Here is a 16,316-nt window from a genome sequence, read left to right on the forward strand (position 1 = left end):
TATGCATGCTCTCCATACCAAACAAGTCTTTAGCATAGCGGTTCATACCTAAAATCCCTCAGGATCAAGCTCACACCTAATTAAACCATCACTCAATTGGCTTGTCAATGCCTCTGTGTTCAGATGCAGTCCCACACTAACTAAAACTGTGATATTTAGTGGAACAGCCACTTTGCTACAGCCTTCTTTTCTGCATTGAGAACACCATGGTCAGTCTGAATAGACACAATAGTGAGGAGGAGATTGAAAACTGGGCCACAGGTTAATTAATCCAACTGGCACATAAAGGAAGACATAAAACTGACTTTAAATCAGTCCATGTCAATGCAGAAATATATATATATATATATATATATATTTAAATGTGGGAACTGGAGTTACGGTTAAAATGACTCGTGATGTTGGAATAATGAGTCACTGAACAGGTCACAGCAATCGTGTGGACTGCAGAGCATGGAGACAATGACACATATTGAGGAATATGTGGGAAATGGGGCGATAAATATATACTGTCTATATTTTTGCATTGTTTGCTTCCTCCATGGAAGCTGTTGGATTGCTTATGCAGCATATTATGGAGGTTTCTCATTGCCCTGCCCACACCTTGCAATAGGAACCTATGGAAATAGCCAATCTGAGGACAAATGCTAACGGAAGTGACTTTTCTCCATAACTCAACAAAGCTTGTCATGCTGAACATGATGCCTGGATTACATATGCAGTATGTACTTAGTGCATTAATCCTTATTACAAATATGTGATAGATCACTGTTATTATACTTATATTACATTTATAAAAATAATTTGTAATAAGTAATGTGAAGAGGAATTGAATTAATTGAGGGGAAATTACCAAAAAAAGTAATGTAAATCTATCCATCGCCATCCATCTCAAGTCAAGTGAGTGCCAAGATGGAGGACGGAGGTGTAAAATGGCTGTATGACCATACATTTGTCCCTTGGCTCACTCTACGGATTACAATATATTACAGAGAGTCCTCCTAAGAATGATAATATAGGTGATCTGTTTTTATCCCAGTGTTTTCAACACATATACAGTATCACACATTTGCACACACCAAAACATGCTTTTCTCACACAATCACCATACAACATCCAAATTAAGACACAGATACAACTACCACTGGTAACAAATATGCAACTCAATGATAGGGTGGCGTTACCAAAATAAAACAAGTGCAAAAAGGCTTCTCCTGTAGGCCACTGAGCAGGGTCTTTGTCTATAATTCATAGAGTTAAATGGAATGGTACTGTCACTGCACGTTTGCACCGAAGCTCATAATGCACAGCCGGCAAGAACCAAGGTGCAAATAATAAAACACTTCTTAATAAAAAATAAAACAAGCTAGAAAGACCATGTGTACAAACAGGAATGACATGACAAATATCTGCAACCAGACAGAGAAACTTTAGAGCCACTAATACACCCTTTCAGTAAATCTGGATCTATCAATATTGCTTAAGTACAAACAAAGGAAGAGGGTGTGTGGATTTTAGAAAAATCCACAATTCTAATAAATTTCATGTTCAGGAAAATAAAAAGTATCAATTCATACCCTTTATGACAATTGTACTAAAACAAAGGATTAATGGAGAATACATTGGATTTTTATGTATTTCAGGCAATCATCTTTTTTTTAGTAAACACACAAAAAGCCCAATAATTGATTAATTATGCATAGTGCACAGTGCAATCCTATGAATCATTTAAGTCCATCAATTGCTGGTGGTTAATTCAACTGTTAATTGCAAGTGTTAATAAATGAATGCACGTTGTCAACCAACAGTAATAAAGCTAAATGATATGTCAATTAGCCTTCCATGAAGAGTCTTTGTAGCTTTGGGGAAAAGGACGATAACATTACGAAGAGTGACTTTTTTCAGTTTACAACTGCCTCTAAGACAAAATAGAAATAAATATTGTCTTTTGAGGGCCGGAAAGTCGTCTCTTTCAACATAAGACACGTGAATAAAATCCTTGTTACCTCATATTGAAGGTACTGCTTTCTCCACTCCGGAGTGATGTGGGACGAAAGGTGCTCGGCGAATTTCATAGTTGCAGGAAGGAAGATTCGACGAAATGATATTAAATGCGAGCCCGGCTCCTCTTCTCTTCCGCGTCGAAGCCACTTTTATGTCCGTCAACTTGCTGCTTGCTCAACATGCGGCGGGCACGTCAGCCCGAGGCGGCCCGCTTCACTCCACTGCTCGCCGAGCCGGTCCCGTCCCGTCCCACATTCTACTAAACTACTGTACCACTGCTACCCGTCTCACCTCGGAAGGTTCGCGTTCAGTTCGGCAGGAGTTGGGCCAATAGGCTTGCGAGAGTGTGTCTCGGTGACTTTGCTCCGTCCCTCGGCGAGTGTGTGTGTCTGTGGACTAGTGTGCGGTCCGCCATCAGTGACGTACTTGCGTCATAGAGGGCGAGCTGTCAGCTGCCACCGTTTGGACCTCTTGCTGCTACTTCCGTCTGCTGCTGCAGCTAATCCACTAACACAAGTTAATGTCGTTTGAGAACGTTTACGCGTATAACATTAACTTGTCTAACGACGTTTACAGTTATTTTGGGAGTACTGTACTTTACTATAATTACTTTGTATATGACTTCCGGTTTTCTGGCCAGAGAGCCGTTAGCTCAGAGAGAACGGTCTGGTGGGCGTGGCTAAAAATGCATTTTTTTAATTGGCCAATTTGTCGGTTATGATTGAACCCTATAAATTCTCCCTAGCAACAAGTAGCCCTGAGCCTTGTGAGCCTTAGGGCAGGGAAGTCACCTGCAACCTTTTTTTTTTAAACTGAGAGGTACAGCTTGGGTGAATAATGCGAAGGGTATGGAAGTAAATCCATGCCATCAGATTTTGAATCTGAATTACTAACCGATTTTATTTTTTTTACAATCAAAATATTCAATTTATTTTTCAGTTTCACAAATTCAACAATCAGCTGCAAATTCAACATTCAGTGTCAAGTATTCAATGTAGTCAGTTGCAAATTCAACATTCAGTGTCAAATATTCAATGTATTCAGCTGTAAATTCACTATTCAGTGTCAAATATTCAATGTATTCAGTTGCAAATTCAACATTCAGTGTGCAATATTCAATTTATTCAGTTGCAAATTCAACATTCAGTGTCAAATATTCAATGTATTCAGTTGCAAATTCCACACTCAGTGTATATTTCAACAGCTACATGGTGCTGTGTTGGTGACCCCTGTCTTATTGCAGTGTTTCGCAACCTTTATTGAACCAAGCCATACATTTCATTTTTATAAAAGTCACCACAAAACAAAAGTACTGAAATAATGATGATCTTGTCTCAATTTACTCAGAAATTAACTCACTCCTTGTAAAATATGGGCGTTTAATTGAACATAAAAACGATATACTCGCAGGAAGCCATCATTTATTCTGTTGTATGGATGGCAACAGGGAAATATACAGGTTCATTGTACCTTTTCCGTGAGATGGAAGAACACTGAATTGTTTTGTCTGTCACTATACATCACTGGCATAGATAGATAGATTTAAAAAAAAAAAGATATTAGTAATTATTAAATAATATTATTTTCTTACAAATGAAGTGAAATGGAATAATTTCCTGCAGCATCACCGATGATCTCTCATGACAGACTAAGTTGCATGCTGGATTCACTGTCTCTTGGTATTGTTTTCATTGCTGTTTTTTATGTATTGAAATATTACCATGAAATAGCCTAATTGCCTAAGTCGGTTTTTTTTAAACTTACGGTCACAGTATCATCAGCACAATGTTGGACACACAACAGAATGAAACACAAAGCTATATTATGTATGATCATCCCAATGAGCTATTGCATGCAACTTTTCTAAAGTGAATAATAAATCTGAATGAGTGGTCGGTTTATAAACAGCTATACTGGCTTGCTTAAAACATGCCCAATTGCTTTTGAATGGTTCACGAGTTCAAAACAGCTGATATCAGTGAATCGACTTAACAAGTCAAGCCATCATTGAATCAATAGCAGCATCTGGCGGACATTTTGCGCTTGTGCAGTGTCTTACCAACCGGTTGTCGTCAGTCGATTTACGAGAGATCAGAATAATCTGTTTTTGAAAGCCGATATTGAGAAAAAGTGCATAAGTATACATTATTTATGTTTTTCTTGTTTAAGGGAAACACTAAGTCGCCCTTTCATGCAATAACAACAGAGCTAAAGTTAGGCGGAATAATTATTCTTAGTTCCTGTTGAAGGCGGTGGTATTAGTTGATCGTACCGATGACGGACCCATCACGGAAATGAAGCCGACTTTCAACATTATTCACTCTAACGGCTTTTAAAAGAGACAACAACTCACACGTTCGACTAACATTGGTGGGACTCCTACTGTGTTATCGTTTTATAACTTCCCTCCGATTCCACGCCACGCGTCGGTAACTGTCCCCTTAGCAACAAAAAAATCTATGGCTTCCAGGTCGCCGTCGTCCTCTCCGGACACTGCGACGGGTTCAGGTACCGACCCGGCCCGGCCAGACACTGGGGAGCCCCTCGGCGGAGCGGGCTCGGATTCGGACTCGGACTTGGGTTTGGGTAAATTTGATTACGGTGCCATGGAGGCGGGGGACCGCCTGGAGGGTGATGAACTGGTGCAGGAGTTCGAGTCTGCCGCCGACCGTGTTGGAGGTCTAGTCCAAACGGCCAGGAGAGACCAGCTACTGTACCTGTATGCACGGTACAAACAGGTGAGTACTGGGTTCTGTGGCACGTAAATCTCTTATTCGCTAGCACCATGTCGGAACCAAACACTGTGATTTATTGTCACGCGTTATTAAGTGCGCAGGTGACCAATTGTAAATCTTGTTTTTAGGTCAAAGTGGGAAAATGCAATACCCAAAAGCCAGGCTTCTTCGACTTTGAAGGACAGAGGAAATGGTATGTAGCTTCCCCCTCTCCCCTCCCCCCAACCCCTCAAACTTCTGTCTCTCTCAAACATGCACTGGATTTTGGTTGCTTTTTTGTCTTTGAGGGGTATTTCCACAAACACTATCCCCTAATTGCTTGCTCATGTGGAATTGTGTTAGATATTTCTTTTTATTTTTCTGGAGAAGTGTGTCCCTCAACAAATTAAAAACTGCTTTGACAAAACCATTTGACTTTCTCTCCCAAATTTCCCCTCAGGGAACGTAATGTAAAAAATAAAATAATAAAAAAGGACACACACAGTATTAACAATTAATGATATAAAAGATAATGTGATTTTTTTTTTCCATTTTCAGGCAAGCCTGGAAGCAGCTTGGGGACATGGAGGCAGAGCAGGCAATGCAAGAATACATTTCTTGTGTCAACGTGTTAGACCCTGAAGGGAGCCAGAAGGTAATAAAAATCATTTATATATATATATATATATATATATATAAAACCTGTATGCTATGTAAAAAAAGAAAAACTGTTGCATTTATGAAATCAACGAACTGCTGCAGCGAACACAGAATTTTATTTCTGCATGTAACAAAAAGCATTTTACAATTGGTTGATGCTTAATTTAAAATAAAATACTCAGTGTCTATTTGAGTCCTCGTATTTAAGAAATAAAAATCCAACCTTACCCAACCCACACAAAATGAAAAATGCAACACTGTAAATGCCATCTGCTTCTGTGTTTGATAATTTTATTACATGTAGTACTGGATTATGCAGTCAACAGTCCTCCTCGTAGTTAGGAGACAAAAATCCAAATTTATCCAAATATTCTCCACCGGCACTGAACCAACAATGCAAACCAAAATGCGCCGTCTGCTTCTGTGTTCCATCGCGTGTACTGGAGTGTGCAGTCAACTGTTCATCAGCGGTGAGAGCAAAATAATCTGCCCACGTAACATTAAATGTTCTGTTATCTTCAGAAATTTGTATTTTCTTGGATTTATCCATTATTTACCTTCCAGGGAAGTGTCAAAAAGCTCAATAAATCGCGACGGTGGTGCGCTGGATTAATATGGGCTGCCAGACGTGAGGTACGCCAGGTATACAAAATATTCGAGTGTCGAACATCGGTGGATGTGACGCGTATTTTGGGCGATAAAAACATTAAAAACGTTTTATTTTCATGTTACTCGTTTACCATAATCTTCAAATTTATAATCCATCCAGCCATTTTCCGAGCCGCTTCTCCTCACTAGGGTCGCGGGCGTGCTGGAGCCTATCACAGCTATCATCGGGCAGGTGAACCCTGAACTGGTTGCCAGGCAATCGCAGGGCACATACATACAAACAAACAATTCGCACTCACATTCACACCTACGGGCAATTTAGAGTCTCCAATTCATGCATGTTTTTGGGATGTGGGAGGAAACCGGAGTGCCCGGAAAAACCCACACAGGGAGAACATGCAAACTCCACACAGGCGGGGCCAGGGATTGAACCCCGGTCCTCAGAACTGTGAGGTTGACGCTCTAACCAGTCGCCCACCGTGCCGCCACCCACAAAATCAAGAATTCAAAAAAATTTAATATTGTGATCAACCCAATTTTGCAAGCCCAAAATGTTTTAAACTGAATGTCACACAGTAATCATCTAGTAAACTCGAAGCACCTGCACAGGTTTGCCCAAGTGTCATAAAATTGCTTCAGTTTGGTTCAATTGTCTCAGTTAGGTTCAATATGGGGTAGACTGCAGACTTAAGGGCGGCACGGTGGCCGACTGGTTAGAGCGTCAGCCTCACAGTTCTGAGGACCCTGGTTCAATCCCCCCGCCTGTGTGGAGTTTGCATGTTCTCCCCATGCCTGCGTGGGTTTTCTCCGGGCACTACGGTTTCCTCCCACATCCCAAAAAACATGCATTAATTGGAGACTCTAAAATTGCCCGTAGGTGTGACTGTGAGTGCGATTGGTTGTTTGTTTCTATGTGCCCTGCGATTTGCTGGCAACCAGTTCAGGGTGTACCCCGCTTCCTGCCCGATGATAGCTGGGATTAGGCTCCAGGCACACCCGCGACCCTAGTGAGGAGAAGCGGCTCAGAAAATGGATGGATGGATGGATGCAGACTTAAGTCTTCTGTACAGTTGACAATAAAGCCTTTTGTGTCATTATTTTCCTCCTCACACATTTCAACATGAGCAGTGTTCCAATCACAGTGCAATGTTATTTTGGTGATTGAAGATGTCTGCAGCTGCCCCCCCCCCAAAAAAAGACTGCCTCTCCATAGCAACACAAGCTCTCCTTTCACAAGAGCATCAACAGTCTCAGTTGTGTCACATTACAATTAGATAGGGTCTGTGACAACTTCTTCCATGATGCAGCATTCTAAAACAACAACTTTGATGAAAATTAAGAGTGAGGGATGCCTATTTCATCATGCATTTTAAAAGAGATGCAGTGAGACCGCCCTCTAATGGTAACAACACTGCACTGCATCACAATCATTCGTCCTTTACTGAACTTCCATTTTTTTAATACCGCCTATCCTGTTTAGGGTTGTGGGGAGCGAGAGCCTATTCCAAATGACTTTGGATGAAAGTTAGTCATCGAGACAGACAACCATTGGCACTCACATTCACACCATCCCTGTGTGGGAAGTTGGAACTGAACCCCCACTGTCTGTGCTGACGGCAAGAGAGTGTGCCCCTACACCTACATTATCAGTGTCTGTGTTTAACTTGATGTATATCACTTTTTTTTCCATTTGTAAAGTAGACTTGACTCACACTGATTATGGCTTAAAACATGTTTAAAGTTCTGCTTTGTTTTATTAAAAATAAAATCTAACAGTTGTTATTTTATACCCGTTTATTATAGGTTTATACCCGTTGTCAATTAACCTAACATGCATATTTTTGGGATGTGGGAGGAAACCGGAGTGCCCGGAGAAAACCCACATTCCAAAAACATACGTGGTAGGTTGATTGAGGACTCTAAATTGCCCATAGGTGTGAATGTGAGTGTGAATGGTTGTTTGTTTCTCTATGCCCTGCGATTGGCTGGCGACCGGTTCAGGGTGTTCCCAGCCTCCCGCCCGAAGATAGCTGGGATAGTGCCTCCAGCAACCCTAGTGAGGATAAACGGTAAAGAAAATGGATGGATGGATGTCAAAATGGGCTCCAAGTGCTTTCTTTTCATTGGGAGGCGTTCCCAAATGGGTCATTGAGTAGAAAAGATTGGAGGGAGATGTGCTAACGTGTCGTCCGCCGTAATAATAGTTAACACTAATTAAATTACACACACACAGATTGTAATCTATTGTCCTTGTTCCCCCCCCCCCCCAACCGCCCAATAGTTATTTTAAATTAAATTTATATCCCAAAAACATGCATGGTAGGTTAATTGAAGACACTAAATTCCCCGTAGGTGTGCATGTGAGTGCGAATGGTTGTTTGTTTGTATGTGCCCTGCGATTGGCTGGCAACCAGTTCAGGGTGCCAGCCAATCGCACCCTGAACTGGTTGCCCGATGATGGCTGGGATAGGCACCAGCACCTCCACAACCCTAGTGAGGAGAAGCGGCTCGGAAAATGGATGGATGAACAGCAGATTGATAACCAGTCAGATAATATAGTGTTGTGGGAAGTCATTCCAAACGAACTCCATAATGTCATAAATAATCATAGCTCCCTTGCCTGACCACATCAACATAAGTTGCTGTCTAATTTTACCAACAGGCACACCATTTTGAATAAAACAAAGCAGAACTTTAAACATGTTTTAAGCCATAATCAGTGTGAGTCAAGTCTACTTTACAAATGGAAAAAAAGTGATATATATCAAGTTAAACACAGTCACTGACGATGTAGGTGGAGGGGCACACTCTCTTGCCGTCAGCACAGACAGTGGGGGTTCAGTTCCAACTTCCCACTCAGGGATGGTGTGAATGTGAGTGTCAATGGTTGTCTGTCTCTATGTCTAACTTTCACCCAAAGTCATTTGGAATAGGCTCTCGCTTCCCATAACCCTAAACAGGATAAGCGGTATTAAAAAGTGGAAGTTCAGTGAAGGACGAATGATTGTGATGCAGTGCAGTGTTGGTACCGTTAGAGGGCGGTCTCACTGCATCTCTTTTAAAATGCATGATGAAATAGGCATCCTCACTCTTGATTTTAACCATAGTTGTTGTTTTAGAATGGTGCATCATGCAAGAAGTTTTCACAGACCCTGTCTAATTGTAATGTGACACAACTGAGACTGTTTATGCTCTTGTGACAGGAGAGCTTGTGTTGCTACGGAGAGGCAGTCTTTTTTTTGGGGGGGGGGGCAGGTGCAGACGTCTTCAATCACAACAATAACATTGCACTGTGATTAGATAAGCACAGGTAAGCACATCTGCCTCACAGTTCTGGGGACCAGGGTTCAAATCCCGGCCCCGCCTGTGTGGAGTTAAGGTTGTGGGTTTTCTCCAGGCACTCCGGTTTCCCCCCACATCCCAAAACGTGTGGTAGGTTGGTTGAAGACTCTGAATTGCCAGTAGGTGTGAATGTGAGTGCGGATGGTCATTTGTTTCTATGCGCCCTGCGATTGGCTGGCGACCGGTTCAGGGTGTACCCCGGCTCCCGCCCGAAGATAACTGGGATAGGCTCCAGCAGCCCGTGACCCTAGTGAAGATAAGCGGTAAAAGAAAACCCCAATTCCAATGAAGTTGGGATGTTGTGTTAAACAAATAAATACAGAATACAATGATTTGCAAATCATGTTCAACGTATATTTAATTGAATACACCACAAAGACAAGATATTTAATGTTCAAACTGATAAACTTTATTGTTTTTAGCAAATAATCATTAACTTAGAATTTTATGGCTGCAACACGTTCCAAAAAAGCTGGGACAGGGTCATGTTTACCACTGTGTTACATCACCTTTTCTGTTAACAACATTCAATAAACGTTTGGGAACTGAGGACACTAATTTTTTGTGACATATATATATATATATGTATATGTATGTATGTATGTATGTGTATATATATATGTATGTATGTATGTGTGTATATATATATATATATATATATATATATATATATATATATATATATGTGTGTGTGTGTATATATATATATGTGTGTGTGTGTATATATATATATGTGTGTGTGTGTGTGTATATATATATATATGTATATATATATATGCGCATGTATATATGTACATGTATATATGTGTGTGTATGTATATATGTATATGTGCATGTATATATGTATGTGTGTGTGTGTGTGTATGTATATAGATGTATTTTTTTTGTTGTTGTAAAAATTAGCAAAGGGAGTCCACCCAAGGATACCTTCAAGCAAAAGATGCACAAATATATATATTTTTAGTACCTTACGTTAAAAGCTTTTTGTAACTGTGCACTGCGTCTGTTGATCACTGCTTCTCCTTTTTTGTTCCTCGCATGTAGAATACCTGTCCCCTTCCCGTTAATGTTGCCCTGCCATCTTCTTTAACCCTCCAGTCATTGTTGGTTCTTCTTCCTTATTTTTGCCACTTTAATGACGTCACCCTCATGCACATGACCGTGCTTGACACATTCTTTTCTCCTCGGAGGGAAGAGTGGGGGAATAATTGCTGACTGTGCTTCATCGGCCACACAATACCAGGGAGGCAGTCGAGAGCACTGCCTGCAAACTCCCAAACCTGAAAAGAATCTGATTGTATTACCGCAGCATGGCCATGATTTTGGAAGCGCGTTAAATAAGTAGTGTATAGACAGAGAAACAGGGCAGAGAATAATAGCCTAAAGTCGACCTTTGTTCCCGCCTCAATTGTTGAGGAGATACTGCCTTGATATTAGATTATACTGCAGAGGAGCAGGGACAGCGCATCAGCAAATATTCTGTTTCAGAAGTGGATTAGTTTGTCCCAAAAGTGCACGCACCGTTGTTTCACTGATCGTGTTCCTCCCCCACTTTTCCCATTTTTATGAAATCAGATTTATGTTTCTTTTTAAGTCAAGTTTAGTCACTGAAGAATAGGCTGGGGTTGGAAGAAAACACAAATTTCATGAGCAATTCCATTAAAAAGATAACTCAGTTGGGCGCAGACCTCCTCAAAGCCAAACTGGTGGATTAGAACCTTTTGTACCCACCTCATGCATATGCCTGAATTTTATGAGGATACGGTACATGCATTATTCACAAACACATTAGGGAATTGTGGCGTGATACCTGCACCTATTATCCACATCCAAACCAAAACGAAATGGGTTCCTACCTGGCCCACCCTTCCGCAAAATGTTGTGGAATTGTTGAACATTGAGCCTTCCCACAAAAAACGTCATGAAACAGGAACTGAAAATTGACCCATTTTACCGACAACCTAGCTGAATTTCGACTAGCATCTTTAAAAGCTCCCCTGAAATTTCTCTCAGCCCCTCAGGGAGTAACACTCACTCAAACTTTGAAAAGCAGAGGTTTAACTAGTTTTTGTATTACTTGTATTCCATCTTACTAACAGTCACTGGCAGAACATATTTACAGAGTTACAGCAAGGTTGCATAGCGGATGTATATTGCTCCCGTGGTGGTTATTTATTATTTATAAGGTCACATCTGAAGCCTGTGTTGTATTTTTCTATTGTTGAATGCATCAGAAGTCAAATTGGCTCTCAATGATGTATTTGTAGAGAAACACAGCAGTTTTGGATAAACCTGCTCTTACGTCGAGACAGGGCCTGAACTAGTGCTGCAAAATTAATCGAATTTTAATCGCGATCGCAATTTTGGCTGCCACTATTAAATGAGCCTGATCGTTGCTGATTTTCTTTACATTTTAAATGCGGGCACTGCTGCATGTGACAAGCAACCTTGTCAGCCAGCCACCAGCGGGCGAACGTATGGTTGAGGCTTCATTAAAGGCCTACACCCACCCTACGTGGCCAACATCAAAATAAAAACTTTAATGCCAATGATGTCCATTGTATTAATATAATGAAGCTTTTATTTAGAAGTTGGCCCTCTCAGCACATTGGTGGAGAGGCGGCGTGTCTAGCAAGACACTTAACAATTGTTGTAGCGGCTGCCTTGACTTCCACCTTTCGGTTGGCCTGACAAGAGTAAAAAAAACAACAAGAACAAAACGTCAAAAGTAAAAATAGAGGAAAATGACAACTGTCAAGTTCTTTGCAGTTTGTGACCGTGCACGACTGACCCATCAAGGAGCTCAACAGAAACGTACCCTACATTGACAATTCACTATATTGACAGGGGTTTTCAAAGCAAAAGTCAGTGCTTACAGCCTAATGTTATTGTGTTTTATGCATTAACTGTATTTGCTTTTATTAGGTTACAATTCATGATTGCTCTTTCTAATAGCATCTTTATTCAGTTAACCCTTGGTAAAGTAGAATTTTTGGGGGGACTTTTTTTATTTTTTATGTCTATCATTTATTCCTATTTAAAGATTAATTTTGCTCTGAAAATTGTTACATACTGTTGGTTGAAAAGTACTGCAATATAAAATTAGTATTTTTCCCCAAACATGAAGAATAATCGTGATTACAATATTGATCAAAATAATCACGATTATTAGTTTGGGCATAATTGCAGAGCCCAAGCCTGAAATTTTGTCTTAAGCAGCACTAGCGCAAAGACTTTGTCACATTTGGGGTCGTCCAATTCTGAGTGGTACAACAATGTGATTCCTGCATTTCAGCAACATTAGCATCTGTGATCTGTGTGTGACAGGAGAGCCGAGGAACAGAGAGGAGAACGGGCTTTGGCGGCGCAGCGGTCAGCTCTTTGTATCAAGAGGAGACGATCCGGTAGTAGAATTACAAATACACAAAAAGACTACCAAATGTATTACAATGCTTTCTGAAACTCTCTGTTCTTTGACAAAAGATTGTTAAATGTCAGGAGGATAGTAGGCTGATCCCGCAGTGCCCACATCACCTTGGTCCTAGGCTGTTATTGTTAACCACCGGTCCTCATGCTATGTTTGATTACATTCAACAGAGCGTAACATACACTCCTGATTTATGCTAATTGAATATTTTCTCCCATTTCCTCGTGCCTGACAGACTTAGTCAAGCTTAAAGACCTCATTTTCCTTCCAAATGGAAAAAAGAGCTCTTTTGGCAATTGAAATGAGATGTGAGAGTCCTGCAGGTTTCCTTCTTTATAATTAGTATGCACAGTCTTTGGAGATGCCGGCCAGTGTCTCTTTAATTATGTTAGGATTGAATGAAGGGGGGCGTGATGAAGACGTGGTGGGAACAGCAGGGGCACATGGACACATTCCCAGAACTCTGGCTCCCCTCGGAGGTAACAACCATGCCTCTGTGCTGCTGCGATACAATCTCCACGATTGCGTTCGAATCCATGCAGAACTCGCCGGAACTGTCACACTGACTGCTCTGCTGCATTCCAATTTCATTTTTGCTCATAAACACAAACACACACCCTTCAATATTCAACAGCTACGCACCTGTCAGAGTTAATTGCATTGATCACTGCTCACCTCACTCTCAAGACGTGCGTTTGTGTGTGTATTGATAAAAGCGGCACTGATTTGCACTATCACTACATTACAGTGTAACACACAATCAGTGTGTGATTGAGAAGGCTTTAAGTGCCACAGTTGTAATCCCCTCGAGAAAACATGCTGATCAACACAAGGAGGCTTTGTAGCCTGGACCCTCTGACGGAAGCAGGCGCTGAGTTATTTCACTTCTCATTGCTTCCTTCTTGTGTGTGTGTACACGCGTGTATACGTGTTTGCCAGCTCCACCACTGTGGCCAGTTTCGTCTGAGAGATGAAGGACATATCTTCCAGTACATCAGACTGGACACACACACACACACACTGCACATGAGCAGCTTTTTTGATGACAGGGTAGCTGGTGACCTTCCCAGCATGCATTGCTGCGATGTTGATGTCACACTGCGTACAGGAGCCACATTAATCATTTCTTTGTTCTGTCTATGTGTACTATCACATTGTAGATTACAGACGCATACAGTACAGATGTTTTGTCATACAAAGCTTTATCTATGGCATAAAAGTGCACAATATATGTGTCCCTGTCTGATCATTGACAAAAGAGTGATGAGCTGGCCTATTGATTAGTTGCCGGTGGAGACGGATGGCGGCCACACATCAGGGACACTCGGGGTCACTGTGGCCATCGGGCGAAGGAAGGAAGTGGGTGTGTCCGAGCGGGAAAGTCATGAATATACATTGCAACGGTAATCACGAATATGTAAATGTATGAGCTCATACATAATGCTGCGGTGATAAAATTGTAATGAGTTATTCATGATTCACTCACAGGCTGATGGGCAAAAAGCTGAGGAAGGGAGGGGAGTAAGATGAGAGAACATGTTGATAAAACAATGTAAAAATTACTTCACCAAAAACAACAAAATTATGTAGAGTCAATGTCAATCAAAATTTTATAAATTTCAGATTTTGTGTTCAACTGTTGGCACATCACGAGGTTAATGGTATACACTGACTGAGGTCACCATCGTGATGCCCAAGGGCACCAGGTAGCCCTCAAAGAACACAAGAGTAGTTCGCAGGCCTGTTCTAAAAATAGCTCACCAGTGATGGGACATTGTAATTTGCCAGGACTGTTAAAGTGATCATTTGAAAATGTAAACACTGGCAGAGATCTATACAGATAAAGTTTTGCATATTCCTATTTATCCGTTTTCTAATTATTGTGAGAAATCATTAATATGATTAGTGCCTTCACAAATGATTATCATTTAGTAATAATCATAACATTATTGAAGGTAATTTGAGCCAAATTGTTATTTCAGAAGTGTGTTCCAAACTGGAAGCCCTTCACATTAATCAGTACCCAATAAGTAGCTCTCAATTTAAAAAAGGTTTTGGACCCTTGATATACATTAAACATTTTCTTTTGTGAGCAGTAACAAAAACAAGCTCAGTAGTGTTCTGTTTGAGAAGCACTGGATCCCTGCAGGGGTTCCATCCATATTTTGATTTTGATTTGCTTCCCTTGTTGCTTCTCATTTATTTCCTGATTGGTGCAAACAAGTATTTCAGGAAGTTTTGATGCATATTGATGAGTTAGTGCTGAATAACCTTAAATAATAGCCAACACTATTTGTTGTTGAAAGCAATGATTCCTAACCAGGGTGCTGTGGCGCACGAGTATACCATGAGGGATCTTCAGTGGTACTGCAGAAAATTATCCAATTTCAATTCATTTGTGTGAAAATTATTATTTATTCATTACAAATATTATCTTTGTTCATCAATCTATGCAAGTGACTATCTAGTGACAGACAGAACAATTAAATGCTTGTCCATTCGATGGCAGATGACCTGTGTTTCCATCCGTTGTCATCTATACAACAGAATAAGCCAGGGTTTCCTGTGAGTAAATCAGCTTTTTGCTCAATTAAACAGGCCCAGATTTTTACACTGAATAAGTAAATCTGTGAGTCAATTATTTCCGTATTAATACATTTTGTGACATTTTTGTTTGGTGTTGTGCCGTGAAGGTTCTCGATTGTAAAATGGGTTGCTTGGTTTAAGTAAGGTTGGGAAACAGGTCTAAAGAAGATTTAAAAAATACTGTGATACGTCACAAAATGTTTGTCTTGTCTTAACACTTCCACTTGAACACAATATAGCTATTACAGCGAGTGCTCACTTATAAAAAGTATGTTCAGCACCTGTGTGTGAGACGAATACTGTACGTGTACTGTGAACTCACGGGCCTACAGCATAAGGTACACCCGCATTATATGCAACTAATATACAGTATGGAAACTGAATAATTAATTTAGGCTTTAAAGGTGAGATAAAATACAAAACTGTGCATTAGTATTTTGAAATGGCACCGATTTTTTTATGCAGAGCTTGTATTTGTTATCATTAGATTGTGCTTGTCTCACACTGAAGCGTCTTTGGACGTTGTTCCACTTAGTTAAGCAAAGCAGGTTCTTTAACAGAACTGAACCTTGATTGTACTCTCACCTACCCCCACCCATCAGCCAAACACTGCCCTGTGTCTATGGTGTAACACTGTGGCTGTTGTGGTGTCTATGGTTCGGGGACGGTAGAGCACAGACAGGGTGTTTTTGTGGTGTTGCAGTGAAGTGGGGGGAAGTCGGGGGGGCTGACAAGGTTTTGGCCTTGGGGATACAGCAGCGGGTGTGTGGGCTGTCTGTCACACAATAGAGCACTAAATTCAATTAATTTGAATGGCCAGCAAGAGTAAGAGGGAGGGAAAGGCGTAAAGCTCTAAATGAGATTTCGCCCCTTCTCTCCCCCTACCACTACCACCACAGCACCCACCTTCCTCCCCCTACACGCCAGCACTCCTGCTTGTCCCCAATGCCAGGAGGTGATTAGAGATGCAGAGA

The 16,316-nt window shown here is 41.0% G+C and overlaps 2 protein-coding genes across 5 annotated transcripts in view; one reads left to right on the forward strand and one right to left on the reverse strand.

The window, feature by feature from the left end:
* The window catches only part of xpr1a (xenotropic and polytropic retrovirus receptor 1a), an 87,969-nt gene extending 85,362 nt beyond the window's left edge, over window positions 1-2,607 (reverse strand). For all 3 annotated transcript variants that reach the window (XR_009769065.1, XM_061684252.1, XM_061684254.1), the window contains exon 1: window positions 2,007-2,607. Coding sequence is in view for 2 of the 3 variants with exons in the window: in XM_061684252.1 (XP_061540236.1) it covers window positions 2,007-2,075 (69 nt within the window). In the remaining variant the exon portion in view is untranslated. The remainder of the gene's footprint in view (window positions 1-2,006) is intronic.
* A 1,672-nt stretch (window positions 2,608-4,279) lies between these two features.
* acbd6 (acyl-CoA binding domain containing 6) overlaps window positions 4,280-16,316 on the forward strand; it is a 42,204-nt gene continuing 30,167 nt past the window's right edge. The window contains exons 1-5 of one of the 2 annotated variants that reach the window (XM_061683916.1): window positions 4,280-4,374; window positions 4,475-4,742; window positions 4,868-4,932; window positions 5,277-5,373; window positions 12,657-12,733. In XM_061683916.1, the coding sequence (XP_061539900.1) occupies window positions 4,611-4,742; window positions 4,868-4,932; window positions 5,277-5,373; window positions 12,657-12,733 (371 nt within the window). In that variant the 5' untranslated portion in view covers window positions 4,280-4,374; window positions 4,475-4,610. Of the gene's footprint in view, window positions 4,743-4,867; window positions 4,933-5,276; window positions 5,374-12,656; window positions 12,734-16,316 lie in introns of both variants that reach the window. The other variant, XM_061683915.1, reaches the window with a different exon arrangement.

Source organism: Phycodurus eques, chromosome 8 (genome assembly GCF_024500275.1).
Source record: "Phycodurus eques isolate BA_2022a chromosome 8, UOR_Pequ_1.1, whole genome shotgun sequence".
NCBI classification, from domain to species: Eukaryota; Metazoa; Chordata; class Actinopteri; order Syngnathiformes; family Syngnathidae; genus Phycodurus; species Phycodurus eques.